Source organism: Podarcis pityusensis, assembly GCF_964106645.2.
Source record: "Podarcis pityusensis genome assembly, chromosome: 12".
Taxonomy (NCBI): domain Eukaryota; kingdom Metazoa; phylum Chordata; class Lepidosauria; order Squamata; family Lacertidae; genus Podarcis; species Podarcis pityusensis.
In genome coordinates, this window is record NC_138037.1 from 3,111,146 (window position 1) to 3,132,299 (window position 21,154).

Below are 21,154 nucleotides of genomic sequence, written 5' to 3' on the forward strand. Positions count from 1 at the left end.
TAGAAGACATCTGAAGGCAGCCCTGCTTAGGGAAGTTTTTAATGTGTGACATTTTGATGTATTTTTAATCTTCAGTTGGACGCCACCCAGAGTGGCTGGGGAAACCCAGCCAGATGGGCAGGGTACAAAAATAAATTATTATTATTATTATTATTATTAAGCAGCCATACAGCATGGATGCTTGCGTTGAGATCCCTGCATTGCAAGGGGTTGGACTAGATGACCCTTAGAGGTCCCTTCCAACTCTATAATTCCATTATCATTTAGCTGAGATTCCTGCATTGCAGGGGGTTGGACTAGATGACCCTTAAGGGTCCCTTCCAACTCTATAATTCCATTATCATTTAGCTGAGATTCCTGCATTGCAGCGGGTTGGACTAGATGACCCTTAAGGGTCCCTTCCAACTCTATAATTCCATTATCATTTAGCTGAGATTCCTGCATTGCAGCGGGTTGGACTAGATGACCCTGGGGTGCCCCTGTCATTCTAAGAAGGATGGGCCGGCGCTGTGACTCGGCATTCCGGAAGCTCCCTTGCAATTCCCGCGGTGGGCCAGCGGGGGGAGCCCGAGAGACGAGGCTCCCTCCATCCTCTTTGCCTGCGCGTTTGGCATCCCGGCGCTAAGCATCCCTGGACCATCCCTCTCCTCCTCCTCCTTTTCCCTCCCTCCTCTCCCCCCCCCCTTTGCATCTCATTGCTTCATCCCCATCCGACGCTGCCAGACAGGCGGCGAGTCCAAAGGCAGCCGCCGGCGAGGAGCCCCGGAGGGAGATCGGTCGCTTCCAGGCTCCGCAGCCCCGCATCCCAAAAATAACACGGACCATCCGCACTGCTGGAAGAGGATCCCGGGTTGCACAGCTCGCTCTCCTTTCGAACCGGCGTTTGGCTCTCAGCATCCTTCCTGCGGCGGAGGCTCTGCGCATCTGCACGCTTCCCCCCCCCCCACTTAAACCCCACCACCACCACCTCTCCTGGGGGAAATCCGGATTTTCCTCTCCGCCCCACAAGAGCCCCATCGCTCCTCTTGGATGGCACCGGAGAAGGGGCGGCCGGGCGCGATTGCGGCAGCAGCAGCAGCAGCGTCGTGGTGGTCGGGAGAGCGCAGGATCTGACCGCCCCGGGGGCCCCATCCGTCGTTTGCAAGGAAGACGGGGGGGGGGACGGGGAGCCAGCAGCACCCCACACGCAGCCCCAGGGGTGCAGCAGAAGCGCCTTCTTCCAGGGACTAAAGAGAAGGAAAACGGCATGGCGCCCCCCGGCGGCGGCGGGAGGAGTCCGTCTGGGGACCGATCGGACAGGATCTAGGTTTTTTTAAAAAAGAGGTCAGTGGGGGTGGGGGGGAAGGGAATCGATTCCCACCGGGTTCCCCAGTTGCAGTTGGGGTTTTGCAACAGCACCTTTCCGCAGCAACGCTTGGGGACGTCTGCGCGCGCCCTGTCTCCAACCACCAGCTTTGACCAGCAAGGATTTCCTCCATCGGGGGGGAGGGGCAGGAGGCACCCCCGCTCTCACACACACGACACCTGCAAGCTTTGCAATCCGCCTGGCCGTCAAAGGAGCGCCGGGGCTTTTTGCAGCAGCTGGAAACTGAGTTGCAAAACCCGGAATTATTCCCAGGACGCAGTAAAGGTGCGCACTGGAAACCGAGTGTGCAAGTTTGCAAATGGGTGGACTGGAGCAGCAGTTGCAGGATGAGAAGCGCCACAGGCACTGAGGCCACGACGCTGGTGCAACACCGATAAGTCTCCCCACTCCGGCTAGGTGTGTTTGGCCACGTTGGTCTGGCAGCCCATCCCTTGCAAGGCAGGAGGAGACTTTGCTTCCAGGGGCCAGTCCAGGCGAGAACACCCCACCGAGGCAGAATCCGGCCATGAGGCCTGGGCTCCTGCTGGTGGTCGCTTGTAGTGGGCCTGGGGTCCTTTGACTCAGCCCCTCGCCTGCCTGCTCCATCCCAGCGCCCCCTCTTTCCCCTTCCCTTCCCTCTGACGCCATGGGGACTGTGTTGTCCCTCTCTCCGGGCCTGCGGAAAACCAGCCTTTACGACGACGGCTCCTCCAGCTCGCTGGCGCACTACCCCGGCCTGGCGGGCGCCAAGGGCAGCAGCGGGGGCGGCGGGCAAAAGGCCGAGAAGGGGCTCAAGAGACACTCCATGTTCATCCCGGCCTTGACCTGGAAACGGCTAGTGGCCTCGACCAAGAAAAAGGGGTCGCGGGGTGGCGGCGGTGGCAGCAAGGGCCCGTCGAAGAACAACGGCAACTACGGCCACTCCAAGGACGTGGCCCAACTGAACCAGGAGAACGTCAAGAAGTCCCTCTCCTGCGCCAACCTCGCCAGCTTCGACGGGGCCGAGCCGCCGCTGGCACCCCTCAGCTCCAAGCGATCCTCCGGCACGCTCAAGCCTGGCGTGGTGGGCGGAGGCACCGCGTCGTCCCCCCGGCGGGTGATTGTCCAGGCGTCCACCAGCGAGTTGCTGAAGTGCCTGGGTGAGTTCCTGTGCCGCCGCTGCTTCCGGCTGAAGCACCTGTCGCCCACCGAGCCCATCCTGTGGCTCCGCAGCGTGGACCGCTCCCTGCTGTTGCAGGGTTGGCAAGACCAGGCCTTCGTCACCCCGGCCAACGTGGTCTTCGTCTACCTGCTGTGCCGCGAGATGATCGACGGGGACGCGGTGGCCAGCGAGCACGAGCTGCAGGCCGCCCTGCTCACCTGCCTCTACCTTTCCTACTCCTACATGGGCAACGAGATCTCCTACCCGCTGAAGCCCTTCCTGGTGGAAGCCTCCAAAGATGTCTTCTGGAACCGCTGCCTGCGCATCATCAACGCCATGAGCTCCAAGATGCTTCGGATCAACGCCGACCCACACTACTTCACCCAGGTCTTCGCTGACCTCAAGAACGAGGGCAACGCCAAGAGGGAAGACTTTGCTCGCATCCTGGACCGGTGACTGGTTCTCCTGGCGAGGACCAGGGACCTGGCCAGATTCACCTGTTCCTTCCTGGTCCCTGGAGGGCAATGGATGCTTGGTGGCCCGGAGGCCTCCTTCTGAGGCCAGGCCTTTGCCAAAACAGACAACTGCTTTCTCTGCTTGCTGCAGTGAGTCAGACGGGCTCAAGGAAGGTGTTGGACGAGGTGGGTGGAGGTGGAATGCTCAGAAATCTATCCGTCTGTCTGTCTGTCAGAGCTTTTTTCTTTTTTAATATAAAGCAACGAGGGAGGAACCTACAAAGGTATCTGGACCTCTGCCACTGTTTTTTGAAAAGGCCAGAAGGGGTTTCCTATACCCCTTGGTGTCATTTATTCTGATTTTTTTTTGGAACTTCCCAAAAAGCTTTGGGTGGTGGGGGGTGAGCGGAAAGATCTGGGGAGCAGGAAAATAATTTTTGAAAATTGGGTTGGGTCTACGAGGCGAACACACAGGGAGAAGCAAATCTGCAGGTCTGCCCGTTCGCTTTGGGCACTAATTAAGTGTGGAGGTACCACCATTTGTACTTCGTTTATTTTTATTTTTTTAAGGAGGCTAGCTCCTTCCCCTGCATTTCCAGACCCCTTTTTTTGGCTCTGGGGGTCCTGCTGCCCTTGCTCAGCTCTCAGCACTGCCTTCAGCACCAGGTCCGTTTGCAACCGCTGCTAGAATTTCCCCATCCTCATTAGAATGGCTGCCTCTTGCCCTCCTGGAGTCGAATCGGGTGTGTTGCTTGCACAAAAGGATGGCGAAAGGGTTCCTTCGAGGCAGGAGTGGAAGACACAGGCCTGACCCTCGGGCTTTGGCTACTCTTTGGAGTTTAGTTCTGCGGTGGGGAGCAGAGGGAGGAAAGAGGTGGGGAAATTGAGGGGCCGCGCAATGAATTCTGAGTAAGGACCACACTGCACGTCACCTGATCTCCATCAATCTGCTTCTTAAGTTCAGGGTCACTGTCTCCCCCCCCCCCCCCCGAAGACAGCCAATAGGGTCTGATCAGGATCAGGGTCTCCGACACAAGGGGAACAGGACCCACTGCAGATCCAGAACTGACCCCCCTGTGATCGCACCTTGCATTGCAAAAAGAGGAGGCCCCTCATGTTTCCATGGGACCCCTCCTTTGCCCTGTAAACTACAAACTCCAGGCCCTGAATCTGGATTGCGACCACAGCAAAGGTCACGGTCCCCTAACCCTCACAGGGGGGTCCCGGTGGAGTCCCTTGTGCTGGCAGTTTATGCGGGGGACCCTTAATGAAGGGCAGAATTATTTGCAAAGTAGGGTGAGTACATAAGGAGAGCTTGCTGGATCAGACCAATGGCGTATTTAGTCCAGCATCCTGTTCTCCCAGATGCCTGTGAGAAGCCTGGGAGCAGGATTCGAACACAGGAGCGATCTCCCTTCCTGCGGTTCCTAGCACCTGGTATTCAGAATCATTGCTGCCTCTGGGGGCTGAGTCTAGTAGCCGTCGATAGCCCTCTCCTCTTCCTGTGATTTGGTCCAGCCCTCTTTTAAAGCCTTCTAGGATGTGTTGTATGGGACGCGGATGGCGCTGTGGGTTAAACCACAGAGCCTAGGACTTGCCGACCAGAAGGTCGGCGGTTCGAATCCCCGCGATGGGGTGAGCTCCCGTTGCTCGGTCCCTGCTCCTGCCAACCTAGCAGTTCAAAAGCACACCAGTGCAAGTAGATAAATAGGTACCGCTCCGGCGGGAAGGTAAACGGCGTTTCCGTGCGCTGCTCTGGTTCGCCAGAAGCGGCTTAGTCATGCTGGCCACGTGACCCAGAAGCTGTACGCCGGCTCCCTCGGCCAATAAAGCGAGATGAGCGCCGCAACCCCAGAGTCGGCCACGACTGGACCTAATGGTCAGGGGTCCCTTTACCTTTACCTTAGGATGTGTTGTCACGGCTGGGATGACCACACAGATGACCAAAGCGATCGCTTGCAGGCTGCAGTATTATTGGGGACGCCAGAGAAGCAGTGTGAGACCCCGTAAAGGCACCCAAAGATCCTTTGCAATGTGCTGAGGGTCAATGTGCCTTTGTTGGGTTGTGGGGGGACGACTTCGGTCTTTCAAATTTTAGCGATGCTCTGTGCAAGGCCAAAAATTGGTACCCATCCAAGCCTCTCACCTTCCCTTTTGCTCAGTTCACTATGTCATACTTGCTGTGCTGTGAAACCAGTTGCTCTGACCTATATCTGCCTCTGACATTAGCTTGGACATTTTCTGCTCTTTCCGCGTGGAAGTGTAGATTCCCTGGGTCTGCAGACAAGGCCCCACCAGTTTCGAACCCGTTTAGCGGTTGCTTCTTCCCCAAACGACTCCTGGAAAACTTAGTTTTTTGAAGCTGCTGGAAATTCCCTGCTGGCCATCACAGAGCTGCCGTTCCCTAGGGAGAGGACGATGTTTACAGGGAGATTTTAAAAAGCCCAGTCCTGCCTGCAAGATTATAGTCTGACAGACACAGCACAAAAGGAAAAAGAGTTGGAGGAGGAGGAGGGAGGAGGAATAAAAAAAAGCTAGCTCAGGCAACCAGTTTTTGTAACAACTAGCTGGGATGCAGATAGTTAGCCTGATGGATAAGTGGAAGAAGTCAGCAGGGCAGATTCCCTTTGTTATTTGATGGAATCCTCACGGAAATTGCCAAGCAGGTGAGCAGAGCATCATGGGAGTTGTAGTTCGAAGCAGCCCATTTGGCAAAGGCTGGCATAAGATATAGTTGGAAGGAAGTCACAGTGGCGTTGGATAGTTCATGCTGACAGTAGGCAAGCTAACATGGCCTGCGTTTTCTCTCGCTCAACCTCAGTTGCTCCCCAATTTGCAAGTGGACCCCTCATATTATTCTTCTACCAAACTTTTAGAAGACATCTGAAGGCAGCCCTGTTTGGGGAAGCTTTTAATGTCTGATGTATTACGGTACTTTAATATTTTGTTGGAAGCCGCCCAGAGTGGCTGGGGAAGCCCAGCCAGATGGGCAGGGTATAAATAACAAATTATTATATTATTATATTCTCCCCCACTCCCAATCGGTGCCTTCGGGCTCCAAGATGGAGGCTCGCCCCCCTCCCAAACTGCCATTTCGGGAAGCAGCAAACATTGAGATATGTATGAGGTTTATACCTTTTCCTCCAAAGATATCAAGGGGGCATACATAGTTCTTCACCCCCTCCCCAATTCGTCGCCACAACAACCCTGTAAAGTAGGCGAGACTGATCAGTGGCGAGCATCACCCAACTTCGTGGTCAAATGTGGATTCGAACCTGCGTCTCTCCAGGTCCTGGGCCGACGCTCTAACCACTAGGCCACCCTGGCTCTCTTCAGAGCCTCCTTATAAGGAGATGCAGGGGTCTGGTGCCCTGGTAGCAAGAATGGCCTGGATTGGCCGGTTGGCCTGCCCGTCTCCCAGCCCCTGGTCAGGTGACCAGCCTTTTTGTTAGCTTCTCATCCCACGTAGCAACAGCATCATGGCAACTGGGATGGGAAGAAGGCCCAGATGTTCTCATCTGCTGCCTAAATAAAGACCCAGGAACCCAATTTGTGTGTGGCACCTGGTCACCCGTAGCTCCTGCCCCAAGGAACCCTGGGAATTGTAGTTGAACAGAGGAAGCCGCCTTGCAAGGACTCGGGCAACTGGTCCAGCTAGCCAAGTCAGGCCCAGCCTTTGCCAACTTGGCACCCTCCGAATGTTTTGCAGCTCCCAAAGATCTAGAGGGCACCTGGTTGGCGGAGGCTGAGGGAGCCCAATATTGTCCTCACAGTCCGGCAGGGCCTCAGACAGGGAGTCTTCATGCCTATTATTATTATTATTAAAATTTGTATACTGTCCTTCATCCGCAGATCTCAGGGCGACTCGCAACATAAAAACACAATATAAAATAAAACACAAATCAAAGTTCTCATACACAGACACACGACTAGCCTGCATTTTGAGAGAAAAGGAAATTTGACCTCTTCCTCCCTCCCTTTTTTAAAAAAAAAATCCTGTGTACATATATATAACATTATCTCTTGTTGATTTCCATGGCAACTGGCAAAATTTGGAGGTTGCAGCTGAACCACCAGCAGAGAGAGGTTGCGTGTGCGTTTCGAGACAGAATCTAGAGTTTTCTTTAAGAAAAGAAAAGAAAAAAGCCTTTAACTCCTTCACCCGATGAAAGGGCTCCTTTATTAAGGAACAAAACCTTTCTTTTTCGTGGTATGAAGTCCTAGTCTTATGCTAAAAGGTCTCTTGCTTGTCTATAGAAACCTTCAGTAAATTCCCCCAGAATTTTCCTTTTTTGCAGGTCACCGAAGGGAGGCAGGAAGCAGTCAAATGCTATTCTTTAAATAGCACAATTCGATATAGGGGAGGATGGAGACTAGGGACTGGGAACCTCATGGGAGAAAAATCAGGCCCTGTGATTGGCAGGCAGCACGGACCCTTCTGATTGGTCATCAGAGAAATGTGTTGGCCGACACCTCCATTTAGGACGGGGGGTGGGGTGGGGTACAAACCATTCGCCTGTACCGGGTGCTAAATTTTGGCGTCGCCTGGGGTGGAAAATCTGCCACCAGATCTAAAAGGAGTCTAGAAACAATTTGTGGGACAAAATGGCGGCTACCTTTTGTCTCAAGAGATGGGCATCCCTCTGACTACCAGTTGCTGGAAAACAAGTTATTTATTTCGTTGAACTATATCCCAACTTTTTATCCAGGGAGCTCAAGCTGGTTCTCTCCCTCTCCTCATTTAATAATAATAATAATAAAATTTTATTTATATCCCGCCCTCCCCAGCCAAAGCTGGGCTCGCAACAACCCTGCGAGGTAGTGAGCTTCATGGCTGAGTCGTGATTCGAACCCTGGTCCCTCTCAGGTCTCGGTCTGACACTCTAACTGTTTGGCAAGCAATGAAGCAAGAGGGATTGGGTTCTCATCCCTTGTTGCAAACATCAGTTTGGTCACTGTAGAAAAGAGGGTTCTGGGTTTGATGGTTTTTTGGTCTGATCTAGTAAGGCCATTTTTCTGCCAGGACTACGGATCAGGTCTGTCTGCTGTCCCCAGGCCACAGAAGCATGCCCTTCTGCACCAAACACGGTCGCCCGCATTTTAATTCAAGAAGCCAGACTGCATCCTCCTCGCCGTCTGAACAGATCCATTTAGTTCGAATTGAATGTCAACAATGTTTAGGCAACACGATGACCATATACATACGTAATAAAGGTAAAGGGACCCCTGACCATTAGGTCCAGTCGTGGACAACTCTGGGGTTGCGGCGCTCATCTCGCTTTATTGGCCGAGGGAGCCGGCGTACAGCTTCCGGGTCATGTGGCCAGCAGGACTAAGCCGCTTCTGGCGAACCAGAGCAGCACACGGAAACGCCGTTTACCTTCCTGCCAGAGCGGTACCTATTTATCAACTTGCACTTGACGTGCTTTCGAACTGCTAGGTTGGCAGGAGCAGGGACCGAGCAACGGGAGCTCACCCCTTCACGGGGATTTGAACCGCCGACCTTCTGATCGGCAAGTCCTAGGCTCTGTGGTTTAACCCACAGCGCCACCCACGTCCCTCCATACATATGTAATAGACGATCCTTATAGAATTCCTTCAAAGAATAACAAGTTCAAAATGAAATATTAGTCACAAAGTCTCTGGAAACCTTTCAATGAAGCGAGGTGCCAAACTTTGTACGATGAAAGATAAGCTGTGGAGCTTTGTGTATTCAGCAAATATAATGTCCAACACTGAACAGAGATGAATGCTCCACAGCATTTGATATTTTCATTCACATATATTCATTCGAAATAAGATGGGTTTATGAAACAATTCTATATTCTCCCACCACACTGACGAAGATCTACGAAACAGCAGTCAATATCCGGAATCTCTGTTCAGTGTTGGACATTATATTTGCTGAATACACAAATACTCCACAGCTTACCTTTCATCGAACAAAGTTTGGCACCTCGCTTCATTTAAAGGTTTCCAGAGACTTTGTGACTAAGATTTCGGTTTGAACTTGTTATTGTTTGAAGGAATTCTATAAAGATTGTCTATTACGTATGTATATGGTCGTCGTGTTGCCTAAACATTGTCGACATTCTCTTTTGCAACACAGGGGTTTGTTTAGTTCGAATTGAATAGCAGGAGGAAACAGATATGCTCATGGTGAACTTTTGTAAACGATGGGTCTTGATGGAGCCCAAACTAACGTCACATAAATAGAAAGCCATCGCCAGGCTTCAAGAAGCCCCAAGTTTCTCCCCCTCTGGGGAGCGGGGTTGCCCTCAAAACATCCCAGAGAAGATCATATATGCTCAGTGGTTGCAAAATTCTCACTGGGGGGAATGGAATGGGGCGACAGGAATGCGGGGCAAAACGTGTCATGCTGCAACTTTTTGCTGCAGGTCGTACTTCTTAGATTCAGCAGGACCTGTGGAGAAGGGGGAGGTTGAGAAAGATAGAGAGGTGTGTATGTGACGGTCACATCGAACTTCCCCATCAATCTCAGCAAAACCCTGGCGTACCTAGGACCTGAAGCCCGAGGCCGTGAAATATTTGCCCTCTCTGCTTTGGCTAGCCAAAAGTCCTGCAGAATTTCCTCGCCGGCGAGGGGACTGCAATCCCAGTTGCTATGTGATCCCAGTTCTGTAATTGTCCATCACCTGTTTTTTGCAGGCAGGGAGAGCAAGCCCTTTCCGGTTTTGCAATAGGCGTCACTCGTTCCAGGGTAGCTGCCCCCAATCTCTGTGTTACGTAAGACAGCCTTCGCCAACTTGGTGCCCCCCAGATGTTTTGGACCACAGCTCCCATCAAGCCGTGTGGTCTGATGCTGGGGCTGGTGGGAGTTGCAGAATCATAGAGTTGAAAGGGACCCCACAAGGTCATCCAGCCCAACCCCGCCTGCAATGCAGGAATCCCAGCTACAGAATCCCCACCCAGCGTTTCCTGCGCTTGCCACATTGACAGCTCCACAAGCAGGGCGAACCCAGCCTTCGTCAACCTGGTGTCCGCCAGACGTTTAGGACTCCAACACCCATCAGTGGCTGATGGGCTGATGGTCAGGAGCCAGCAGTCAGCTTCACCTGCTGAACAGCTGCCTGAAGGGGGAGAAGCCATAGTGACTTCACCTGTAGCTGATCAGCCTTCAAGGAAGCGGAGGAGAAGGCACTGATGAGAATCAGCTGGCTTCTGCCTCCTTAAGCAGAGCTCTCGGATGCTGTGGTTCCTGGCCTTACCTTGCTGCTTCCTGTTCTACATCTGGACCCTTGGTTTTGTGACTAAGAGCCTCATGCTCTACCAACTTCATATGCTGAGACTCTTGTCTCCAACGAGCTCTGCACAACAGGACCACGACACCGATGGGATTTGGAGTCCGTAAACATCTGGGATGGGGGAACATCCCAGTTGATGAAGGCTGACATGAGAGCTTTAGAGAAATGAAACTGAGCTGCCTTAAACATAGCCAGACCGCTGGCCAGTCTAGTAATGTCTACTCCAGGCAGTGCTATTTTTCTAGAAAAAGAGGTGCTGGAACTCGCCATGAACACCTCTGTCGTTCTCTTAGAATGGCAGTGGTGTTCACCTGAGAGGTGCCGCAAGTTCCGTCTGAAAAGAAGTCCTGACTCTGGGAAGGGAGAACCTGCAGTTGCCCAGATGATGTCAAACCCCAGTGTTGAAAGACCTACATTGGCTCCCAGTACGTTTCCGAGCACAATTCAAAGTGTTGGTGCTGACCTTGAAAGCCCTAAACGGCCTCGGTCCAGTATACCTGAAGGAGCGTCTCCACCCTCATGGTTCAGCCCAGACACTGAGGTCCAGCTCCGAGGACCTTCTGGCGGTTCCCTCCCTGTGAGAAGCGAAGTTAGAGGGAACCAGGCATAGGGCCTTCTCGGTGGTGGTGCCCGCCCTGTGGAACGCCCTCCCACCAGATGTTAAAGAGAACAACAACTACCAGACTTTTAGAAGACATCTGAAGGCAGCCCTGTTTAGGGAAGCTTTTAATGTTTGATGCATTACTGTATTTTAATCTTTTGTTGGAAGCCGCCCAGAGTGGTTGGGGAGGCCTGGCCAGATGGGCGGGGTATAAATAATAAATTATTATTATTATTATTATTAGACTCCACCTGGGGCCGGTGAGAGTTCAGCATCCAACATCACCTGCATGGCCGCAGGTTCTTGACCCCTGTTCCAGTTGACAGCAGTTCCGCAAGAGAAAGGGAATCTTTCCTAGCCTCCTGAATCGGACCCCTTTAAACAGGCGTTTGAACCCTGAGCTCTGGCCCCCAAGCCTTGCCACACACGTGCCGGGTCCTTCTGTATAGAATATTTACGTAGCTGGAGAGAAGCAGCATTGAGAGAGGGGGGAAAAGTCGCATTATAGAGGCACACACAAACCGTATTGCTACCTGTACACCTATATTTTTATACATGAGGCTATCTGTAATAATGGGCTTCGGCTGTTGACTTATTTTTATAAAAGATCCAGGTTCTGCAACCGCGGGGCTCATCCAGATAACGGCTTCTCGACACCCCTGATCTAGGACTGGGACAGATGCGCCAAGCTGGGAATAACTTTTCCCGCTCAAAGAAATATCCCTACATAAGTGGTGGAAAGTGATCTGTTTGGACAGCCAAGCCCGTGTGTGTATTCCATGACCAAACAAGCACAGAAATCAACCACAGGCACCAAATTAAACCTCTTGAGAACCTTGGTTCCCTTACGAAAGCCAAGCTTCTAGGCCTTATGGGTTTGAAAGACACACTTACATCTAGAGAAGGCCCATGTCCTTTCCCCTACAAATTTGCATCGTTGATACAAGCTGCAGGATTCATCGGTGGTTGGCACATAATTTGATGGTGACATGTGGATATTATTATTATTATTATTATTATTATTATTATTATTATTTTATTTAAGGGGAAAATACAGGGAGCCCTATGCATAGCCCAAGCTAGCCCCATCCTAGCCAAGGGATGCAGTCTGGGCCATTATGGTTGTAACCTACAGATTTGGACTGGGGGAAGAACTCCGTCCTCGAAAAAGCAGGAAAAGCCAGTCGGGTAAACCCCTGGAGACTATAAACGCACACCCCGCCAAAGGGACTCTTTTAACTCTTGGGCCTCTGGGAGATTTTGATCCCACTCATCTGCTGCTAAAAACCCCCAGCAAGTTCCCCTTCGGTGGAAATGCTGATATGTAGATATAATAATGTAAATAGCTTTCCTAAAGGGGTGGGGTGGGGAAAATGGACATTGTGCATGTTGAGATGTATCTATTTAATTTCCGCCTTTCTTTCTCTCCCCGTGGTTCCTTTTCCTCTTTTTTGGAACGGTTTGCTTTGTAATTTTAAAAGGATGGGGAGTCCCCCGCAAAAAAATGTGCTGGATTATTCCTGCTTTCCATCCTGGGACTAGGAAACCAAGATGACCAGGACCGTTCCTTTTCCTGATGCAATAGGACTGAACGTTTATTTTCAATACCGAGGCAACGGTTGCTCTTTCAAACCTCTATTGATTCCTCTGGTGGGATTTTCCCCCAGCAACTTTCTCAACAGGGGTCAAGGGGAGCTTGGGGGACAAAAATGCGACCTCAAAATCTCCCCCCTCGCCCTTTCAGGCAAGGAAAATTTCTTCTTCTTTAGCCGGCCAGTGGCTTCCAGTCTGCAAGGAACGCTGGATTGCAAAACACAACCAGGACTGTTTAGCCTATCCCAGGCCTGCCCTGTGCTGAATGAGGAACCCAAAAGATATTTAAAGTTTTGGAAAAACAAACCCAACCCTCTTCCAGAGGGCATTTGAAATCTCTTTGTATGATATTTACAATCTGAGTCTTGCCTAAGTGTTTGATTTCTACGTAGTATTGACCTGTATCATTTGCGGGGAGCAAAATGGAAGGGGAGATTTCTGTGGGGCGGGGTGGGGTGGGGTGGTGATTGCTGACCATGGCACTTTATGCAAAATAAAATAAAATCGGAAGAAATGTTAACTGTTTTTTTTTTTTTAAAAAAGAAAATGAAATGCCAGAAATGAAAAAAACCCAAAACCTGAATTTAATGTCTGTAACCACAAGGCAGCTCTTACTGTGGGGCAGGGCTGTTGGGTGGATTGCTCCAAAGCAACACCCACAAGTCAACAGGGAAGTATAGAATCGTAGAGTTGGAAGGAGCCCCCAGAGACATTCCAGTCCAACCCCCTGCAATAACTAAAGAATCCCTGACAGGTGGCCATCCAACCTCTGCTTATAAACGTCCAATAAAGGACAGTCCATCACCTCCCAAGGGAGACCGTTCTACTGTTGAGCAGATCTTGGAGTCAGGAGGTTCTTCCTAGTGTTTAGTCAGAATCTCCTTATTTAGTGAGATGCCTGAATCTCTAGGCGATGTGCTAGCGAGTTGAGAAATGTGCAAGAGATGGTTGGAACAAACAACGGTGCGCTGGGCCTGGGGGTAACCCTTGAAACGCGGTCCAGGACTGGTCCAGAATCCAGAGGTTCCGCGAGGTGCCAGTCCAACAGGGCCAAGGCAGGATTTGAGGCAGGAAACCAGGCAAGGACAGGTACAGGATCTCAGGCAGGATCTGGCGTACAGCAATGTTGCTCCTGCAACCTGGGGAGGGGTCCAACAGCCTTTTATCTTTGTCGGGGTAGCGGCCGGTCCTGATCCCCCAGCGACTCACCTCCCTGTCTCGCCTGAAGGCGAGCCCTCCTCCTGCCAGTGCGGTGTAGTGGTTAAGAGCGATAGACTCCTAATCTGGTGAACCGGGTTCGCGTCTCCGCTCCTCCACATGCAGCTGCTGGGTGACCTTGGGCCAGTCACACTTCTCTGAAGTGTCTCAGCCCCACTCACCTCACAGAGTGTTTGTTGTGGGGGAGGAAGGGAAAGGAGAATGTTAGCCGCTTTGAGACTCCTTAAAGGGAGTGAAAGGCGGGATATCAAATCCAAACTCTTCTTCTTCTTCTTCTGTGAGTACTCAGGTCTCTCCTTCTCTCAGACCTTAGTCTCTGCAGCTCAGGGGACGTCGGTGGGTTACAAGACCCAGAGGCTGCCTCAGCCTCCCCTGACCAAACCGGTAGTGGAGCACCTGTAAGTGATGGCCCAGCTGGAGGCAACGAGGTCATCCCCACATCTGGAGCCAGGGCAGGCTCAGGCCCCGGACTCAGCCCAGCTGGGGTTTGTTGCAGGGGAACCTGTGCAGACTGGGGCTCTTCAGGATCAGGCCCCAGACTTGGTTCAGATGATGCCCAAGGCAAAGGATCCGGTGCAGACTGAGATGCCTCCGGTTCCAAGTCCCAGCCCAAGTCCCAGGTTATCACAATTGGAATGCAAAACGTCAGATCAACCCACCATCTGGGAGAGGAGGACCTCTCAGCAACTCAGAATGCAATCAGCATATTTGGGACTACAACTCCCAGCATCCTCAGCCACCACAGCTGATGGGAGTTGTAGTCCAAAGCTGGGAGCGCCAGCTTTGGGGCAGCCTGCGGTAGTTGTTTTAGGAAATGTAGGAAGCTACCTTATGCAATGCAGGATCACGGGCCAGTTGGACACAGAGTAATGGTGGAAGGAACAGGTTGGGGAACCCCCAAGGGAAGAAGGTGCAGAGTCTGGGGAGGGGTGGCGGGACAACAATGAGTAGAGAAAAGGAGAAGAGGGAGAAGACTGGAAAGAGGAGGTGTCAGAATCTGAAGAAGTACAGTGGTACCTCTGGTTAAGTACCGTATTTTTTGCTCTATAAGACTCACTTTTTCCCTCCTAAAAAGTAAGGGGAAGTGTGTGTGCGTCTTATGGAGCGAATGCAGGCTGCGCAGCTATCCCAGAAGCCAGAACAGCAAGAGGGATTGCTGCTTTCACTGCACAGCGATCCCTCTTGCTGTTCTGGCTTCTGAGTTTCAGAATTATTTTTTTCTTGTTTTCCTCCTCCAAAAACTAGGTGCGTCTTGTGGTCTGGTGCTTCTTATAGAGCAAAAAATACGGTACTTAATTCATTCTGGAGGTCTGTTCTTAACTTGAAACTGTTCTTAACCTGAAGCACCACTTTAGCTAATGGGGCCTCCTGCTGCTGCCACGCCGCCAAAGCACAATTTCTGTTCTCATCCTGAAGCAAAGTTCTTAACCTGAAGCACTATTTCTGAGTTAGCAGAGTCTGTAACCTGAAGCGTCTGTAACCCGAGGTACCACTATAACAGGTTTTAGTGAGCTGGGAGAGTCTGTGGCAGAAAAAAATCCAGTAAGGTGGTACCTCGGGTTACATGCAGAATTGGACAAAATGACAGAAAGGATTCGAAACCTGCGGGACCAGAGATTCACAGAAGATTGGAAGAAATATACGAACTATTTGCAGAGCCACTGTAATCGACAAATTACACTAGTAGGACTGCAAGAAGTTTTGTAAGGAGAAATATATGAAACATTGCAAAGCAGAGAAAGAAGAGAGATATTAGTTTTGAGAGTTAAATGCAATAGTGGAAGTATGAAATGTATATTAGGTGAATAGATTGGATAATTTTCAGATGTGATTGATGGAAGTAAAAAAAAAAATGGTGCAAGAAATGAAAGTACGTTGAATTACTGTTGAAAATGATATGTTGAAAATTAATTTAAAAAAATTAAAAAAGGAAGAAACCCTGGAGCGCTGCTGCCAGTCAGTGCTAGCTGGACCAGATGAGGCTGCTGTTTCTTAGGGCCAGCAAACCCAGAGTCGTCTCCCCATCCTTCCTGGTTCTGATGCACTCAGCCTTAGAAGCCCTGCCAGGGATGTGTTGGGCCAAGGCTGGAGGACGAGGGGGAAGGAAGACGGAGAGATCGACGGCTGAGAGATATGCTTTCCAACAATAGACTCCACAAGAACAGGTCTCCATCAAGGATGCAATATTCACACGCATCAGGAGTGGGAGGGTATTTTTTCGCTGCTGATAAGTTAATATTTTCCCCGTCCAAGGTCAAGCATGTTTTGACGGGATGTGTCTCGCTGAGCGAATACAAGTGGGCTCTGGAGGACAATCGTGGGAATGATGGATGGCATCTGAGAATCTGGAGTCCAGAAGGCCCATCACGCCTCAAATCATGCGCTCTGGAGCTATAAGCCCTCATCTCTCCACATCCCAGAAGCGTTTGGGTGGGCTGCGGTTACCTAGCAACAAGAGGAGAACTTCCACTGTATACCCAGAGATAAGGATGGAGGAGGAATTTTGTCTGCTCTAATGGTGTTATAGATTCCGAGGGGGGGAGACACCCACTAAACTAGGGGTCAGCAAACTTTTTCAGCAGGGGGCCGGTCCACTGTCCCTCAGACCTTGTGGGGGCCCGGACTATATTTTGGAAAAAATATATGAATGAATTCCTATGTCCCACAAATAACCCAGAGATGCATTTTAAATAAAAGGACACATTCTACTCATGTAAAAGCACGCTGATTCCCGGACCATCTGCGGACCAAATTTAGAAGGCGATTGGGCCGGATCTGGCCCCCGGGCCCCTGCCCTAAACCCTAGAAATTAATAACTGGTAGAATTTTGATTATTCAGGATGTGAAGGGAGAAATAGAAGCTGCAGAGGAATTCCTAGACTACCCTAGGCAAAAAAACAAGATAGGGCCATTAAGAGATAATACAGGGCCACTGAGGGCCATTGGCAAAGCAAAAGAATTGTGTCTCCCCATTTGCCCTGTGGTGTGAACTGGGGGTTTGGAAGGTTGCTGGAGTAGCAGGTTGTGGTAAAAGTAAAGGGACCCCTGACCGTTAGGTCCAGTTGCGGATGACTCTGGGGCTGCAGCGTTCATCTTGGTTTACTGGCCGAGGGAGCTGGCGTTTGTCCGCAGACAGTTTTTCCGGGTCATGTGGCCAGCATGACAAAGCCGCTTCTGGCGAACCAGAGAAGCACATGGAAACACCGTGTGGGTTAAACCACAGAGCCTAGGACTTGCTGATCAGAAGGTCGGCGGTTTGAATCCCCGCGACGGGGTGAGCTCCCGTTGCTCGGTCCCTGCTCCTGCCAACCTAGCAGTTCGAAAGCACATCAAAGTGCAAGTAGATAAATAGGTACCGCTCCGGCGGGAAGGTAAACAGGATTTCAGTGCGCTGCTCTAGTTTGCCAGAAGCGGCTTAGTCATGCTGGCCACATGACCCAGAAGCTGTATGCCAGCTCCCTCGGCCAATAAAGCGAGATCAGCATCGCAACCCCAGAGTCGGCCACGACTGGACCTAATGGTCAGGGGTCCCTTTACCTTTACTCTAAGTAGATCACATTTGGCTATAAACCCACTGGGCTCCATCTTAGTGGCTTAGGTGTGGGCTCCTGGGTTTCTTCCTGCCCACTTTCCTCGTTGCCGTTCACAGCCAGAGCGATCGACCTCGATTGACTCATATCTGTGACGAGCTGAGCCATGGCATACCTTTCCGTCATCTGCTGACGCACTTGCTAAGTACATGTCATTTCTGACTGATGAGACCAGGTTGCTACGGAGGAGGGCATTCTAGGGGTGGGGAATCAGCCAACAGGTGTGTCCAACCATCACAGCCAAAGATGCTTTGCGACAAAATAGCTCCTCTCCTACCCCGCAGCAAGGCAAGAAAATTCACGTAGTCATTCATGGCAATTTCCAGCTCTCGGTGATTCACTTTGCCTCGACTTCTTAGGAGCGCCTGCTTTATAACATTAAAAGCAACAACCCACAGTAAAATTGTCGCCTGCTTCTCGCTCCTTCCCTTCTGAACGCAAGAGAGTAGAATCATAGACCTATAGAGCTTGAAGGCACCACGAGGATCAACTAGTCCAATGAAGGAATCTTTTGCCCCAAACGGGGCTCAAATCCATGACCCTGAGATGAAGAGTCTCATGCTCACCTGACTCCGCACTGTGGAACTCCTTGCCAATTGATATCAGGCAGTTCACTGTACTGTTTTTGATGCACCCCCAAAACAGTTTGTTTACATAAACCTCCCCACACGTGTAAATCTGACACGTATTTTAATATGCAATTTTTATGCTTAAAGACCGGCTCCTTTTATTCATGTTTTTTTTTTCTTGCTTCTACACCAACTATATAGGGACACAGGTGGCGCTGTGGGTTAAACCACAGAGCCTAGGACTTGCCAATCGGAAGGTCGGCGGTTCGAATCCCCGCAACAGGGTGAGCTCCCATTGCTCGGTCCCAGCTCCTGCCCAACCTAGCAGTTCGAAAGCACGTCAAAGTGCAAGTAGATAAATAGGTACCACTCTGGCAGGAAGGTAAACGGCGTTTCCGTGTGCTGCTCTGGTTAGTCATGCTGGCCACATGACCCGGAAGCTGTACGCCGGCTCCCTCGGCCAGTAAAGTGAGATGAGCGCCACAACCCCAGAGTTGGCCATGACTAGACCTAATGGTCAGGGGTTCCTTTACCTTTACCTTTTACACCCCCAATAAGGGATGCGGGTGGTGCTGTGGGTTAAAACACAGAGCCTAGGACTTGCCGATCAGAAGGTCGGCGGTTCGAATCCCCGCAACGGCGTGAGCTCCCGTTGCTCGGTCCCTGCTCCTGCCCACCTAGCAGTTCAAAAGCACATCAAAGTGCAAGTAGATAAATAGGTACCACTCTGGCGGGAAGGTAAACGGCGTTTCCGTGCGGTGCTCTGGCTCGCCAGAAGCGGCTTAGTCATGCTGGCCACATGACCCGGAAGCTGCACGCCGGCTCCCTCGGCCAATAAAGCAAGATGAGCGCCGCAACCCCAGAGTTGGTCACGACTGGACCTAGTGGTCAGGGGTCCCTTTACTGTTACACCCCCAATAATGCCCAATCAAGCCACACATTTTGTAAACAAACCGTTTATTACAAAGATAACTGGTTGCAGCTCTGTAGTTTTTATAAGAACATTTGCAACGTTTACTAGGAGACACAATGGAGCAGTGGTTCCCAAACTTTCGCAGGCCTCTTGGTTCCACGAACTCACCCCCAGCACTGCCTTTCCTACCCCATTAAAAAAGCACTAAGAATGATAACAACGCAGCAAAATGCAAAACAGAAACAATTAATTGCACATTTAGTCAAGACCCAATTAGAACTGTTTAATTGGCTCAACAAAACTGACCGGGTTTTCAAAGTCTGACCGTCATTTGTACCTCCCTGCCTCCCCGCTTGCCTCTTAGCGCCCCCCCAGGTAATCCTGCTGTCCCCCCCCCCCCCCCGGGTTGCTATCACCCACTTTGAGAACCACTGCAGCAGAGCAAGAGTTTGCTTTTGCCTGCAGAAGAAACCAACGCTGCAAAGCAGCTTTCCCCAAACTGGCCTCCCGCAGCACTTAATAATAATAATAATAATAATAATAATAATAATTTTTAATTTATACCCTGCCCATCTGGCTGGGCTTCCCCAGCCACTCTGGGCGGCTTCCAACAAAATATTAAAATACCGTAATGCATCAAACATTAAAAGCTTCCCTAAACAGGGCTGCCTTCAGATGCCAGCTCAACTCAACGCTGCCTGTGTAGTGGAACTGAGCAGGGTTGAGTTGCATCGCAACACTGACGCGTCCCCTTCCCACTTCTGTGGCCGGGCGCATGCATGGTCGGCCAGGGCCTAAACAGGGCTGCCTTCAGATGTCTTCTAAAAGTCTGGTAGTTGTTCTTCTCTTTGACATCTGACGGGAGGGCGTTCCACAGGGCGGGTGCCACCACCGAGAAGGCCCTCTGCCTGGTTCTCTGTAACTTGGCTTCTTGCAGGGAGGGAACCACCAGAAGGCTCTCGGAGCTGGACCTCCGTGTCCAGGCTGAACGATGGGGGTGGAGACGCTCCTTCAGGTCTACTGGACTGAAGGCTGAGCTACGCAGCCCCAGGGAACACAACTCGATTGGCCTCTTCCCTTTCTCGTGACCCACATCACACAGGTCTCTGCAGATTCCGGCTCATTCTCCCTTGGCGTACTGAAGGGAAAAACACAGGGTAGCGTGGCTTAAGGATTCTCCCTCCACCACCACCCCGAGCAAGGAGGAATGATGTCACCATCGGGAGGAGTGTCAGAGTAACTGACGAACCTTCCTTGCTCTGTCCCGTGAATGCGGCGATAAGGAGGCTTTCAAGTTTTACCATGCAGATCAGCATACAGAACGAAGGAAACGATAGGAAGTCCCCTTATGTGTTTTTGTTTTGTTTTTTAATCCATGTTAATAAACAGAGAAGAAAACAAGAGATAGTAGAAATATAAATTAAGTTTATTGTTTGTTGACAAATGGGGTATTACTTGTATATGGTTGTTGTTTCATTTATAAGATTTAAAGAATATTTATACAGTGGTACCTCTGGTTACGTACTTAATTCGTTCTGGAGGTCTGTTCTTAACCTAAAACTGTTCTTAACCTGAAGCACCACTTTAGCTAATGGGGCCTCCGCTGCTGCCGCCCAATTTCTGTTCTCATCCTGAAGCAAAGTTCTTAACCCGAAGTACTATTTCTGGGTTAGCGGAGTCTGTAACCTGAAGCATACGTAACCCGAGGTACCACTGTACTGTATTTGTTGCATAAGATTGTCATTAAAGTATTTTTTAAAAAAAGAGAGAACGAAGGAAAGAATCTAAGGCTAGGTACTTCTTTTCTTTTGTTTGATAGGGTTCCTACTCCACACTAGCAGTCCAAGCAGCGATGCTTTGCTGCATGATTCTAAAACACAGCTGCCTTGATGATGATTATTTTTACTCTCCGTTGAGGGGCTGTTGGGATGAAGTCCTGTCCTCCAAAATTGACCACGGTTTATCTCCTCGGCCAGAGAAGCACGAAGCCATCACGGCTCTTGGCGAAGTCGGGCGTGGTCTGTTCTGCACGCGTCTCCACAGAGACCAATTTTTTCCGTCCGTGGAGGCTGAGCTGAATGCAGTCCGAGACCTGAACCCGGAGATCCCTCTTAGTCCTGCAAACATGGGGAAGGAAGAGCGAAAATCTGAGCGTCGAGGCGGCCCTTGATAGGAGCTCAAACTGCTTCCCGGAAAATATGAAAAAGTTAACTGTCTTTAAAACACAAATGTAAAAAGTGGCTAAGAAGTTTAAAAATGCGTTAAGTAAATTTTGGAAGTGTAAACATACTGGAGGGCCTTATTTCCCCCCCATATGTCAGGCATGGTCAAACTTGGCCCTCCAGATGTTTTGGGACTACAACCCCATCATCCCTAGCTAACAGGACCAGTGGTCAGGGATGATGGGAATCATCATCCTTGATGATGGTCCTTCAGGGGCACAGTGACCCCATTCAGGACCAGG

General features: G+C 50.8%; 1 protein-coding gene and 1 pseudogene across 3 annotated transcripts in view; one reads left to right on the forward strand and one right to left on the reverse strand.

Annotated features, from left to right (window-relative positions):
• Positions 1–651: 651 nt before the first annotated feature.
• Positions 652–4,829, forward strand: LOC308459123 (cyclin-dependent kinase 5 activator 1 pseudogene; annotated as a pseudogene). The gene has a single exon. The product of its transcript is annotated as a cyclin-dependent kinase 5 activator 1 pseudogene (transcript).
• Positions 4,830–20,095: 15,266 nt separating this feature from the next.
• LOC308459024 (unconventional myosin-Ig-like) overlaps positions 20,096–21,154 on the reverse strand; it is an 85,814-nt gene continuing 84,755 nt past the window's right edge. For both annotated transcript variants that reach the window (XM_080974016.1, XM_080974018.1), the window contains exon 22: positions 20,096–20,807. In XM_080974016.1, coding sequence (XP_080830142.1) covers positions 20,651–20,807 — 157 coding nt within the window. In that variant the 3' untranslated portion in view covers positions 20,096–20,650. The remainder of the gene's footprint in view (positions 20,808–21,154) is intronic.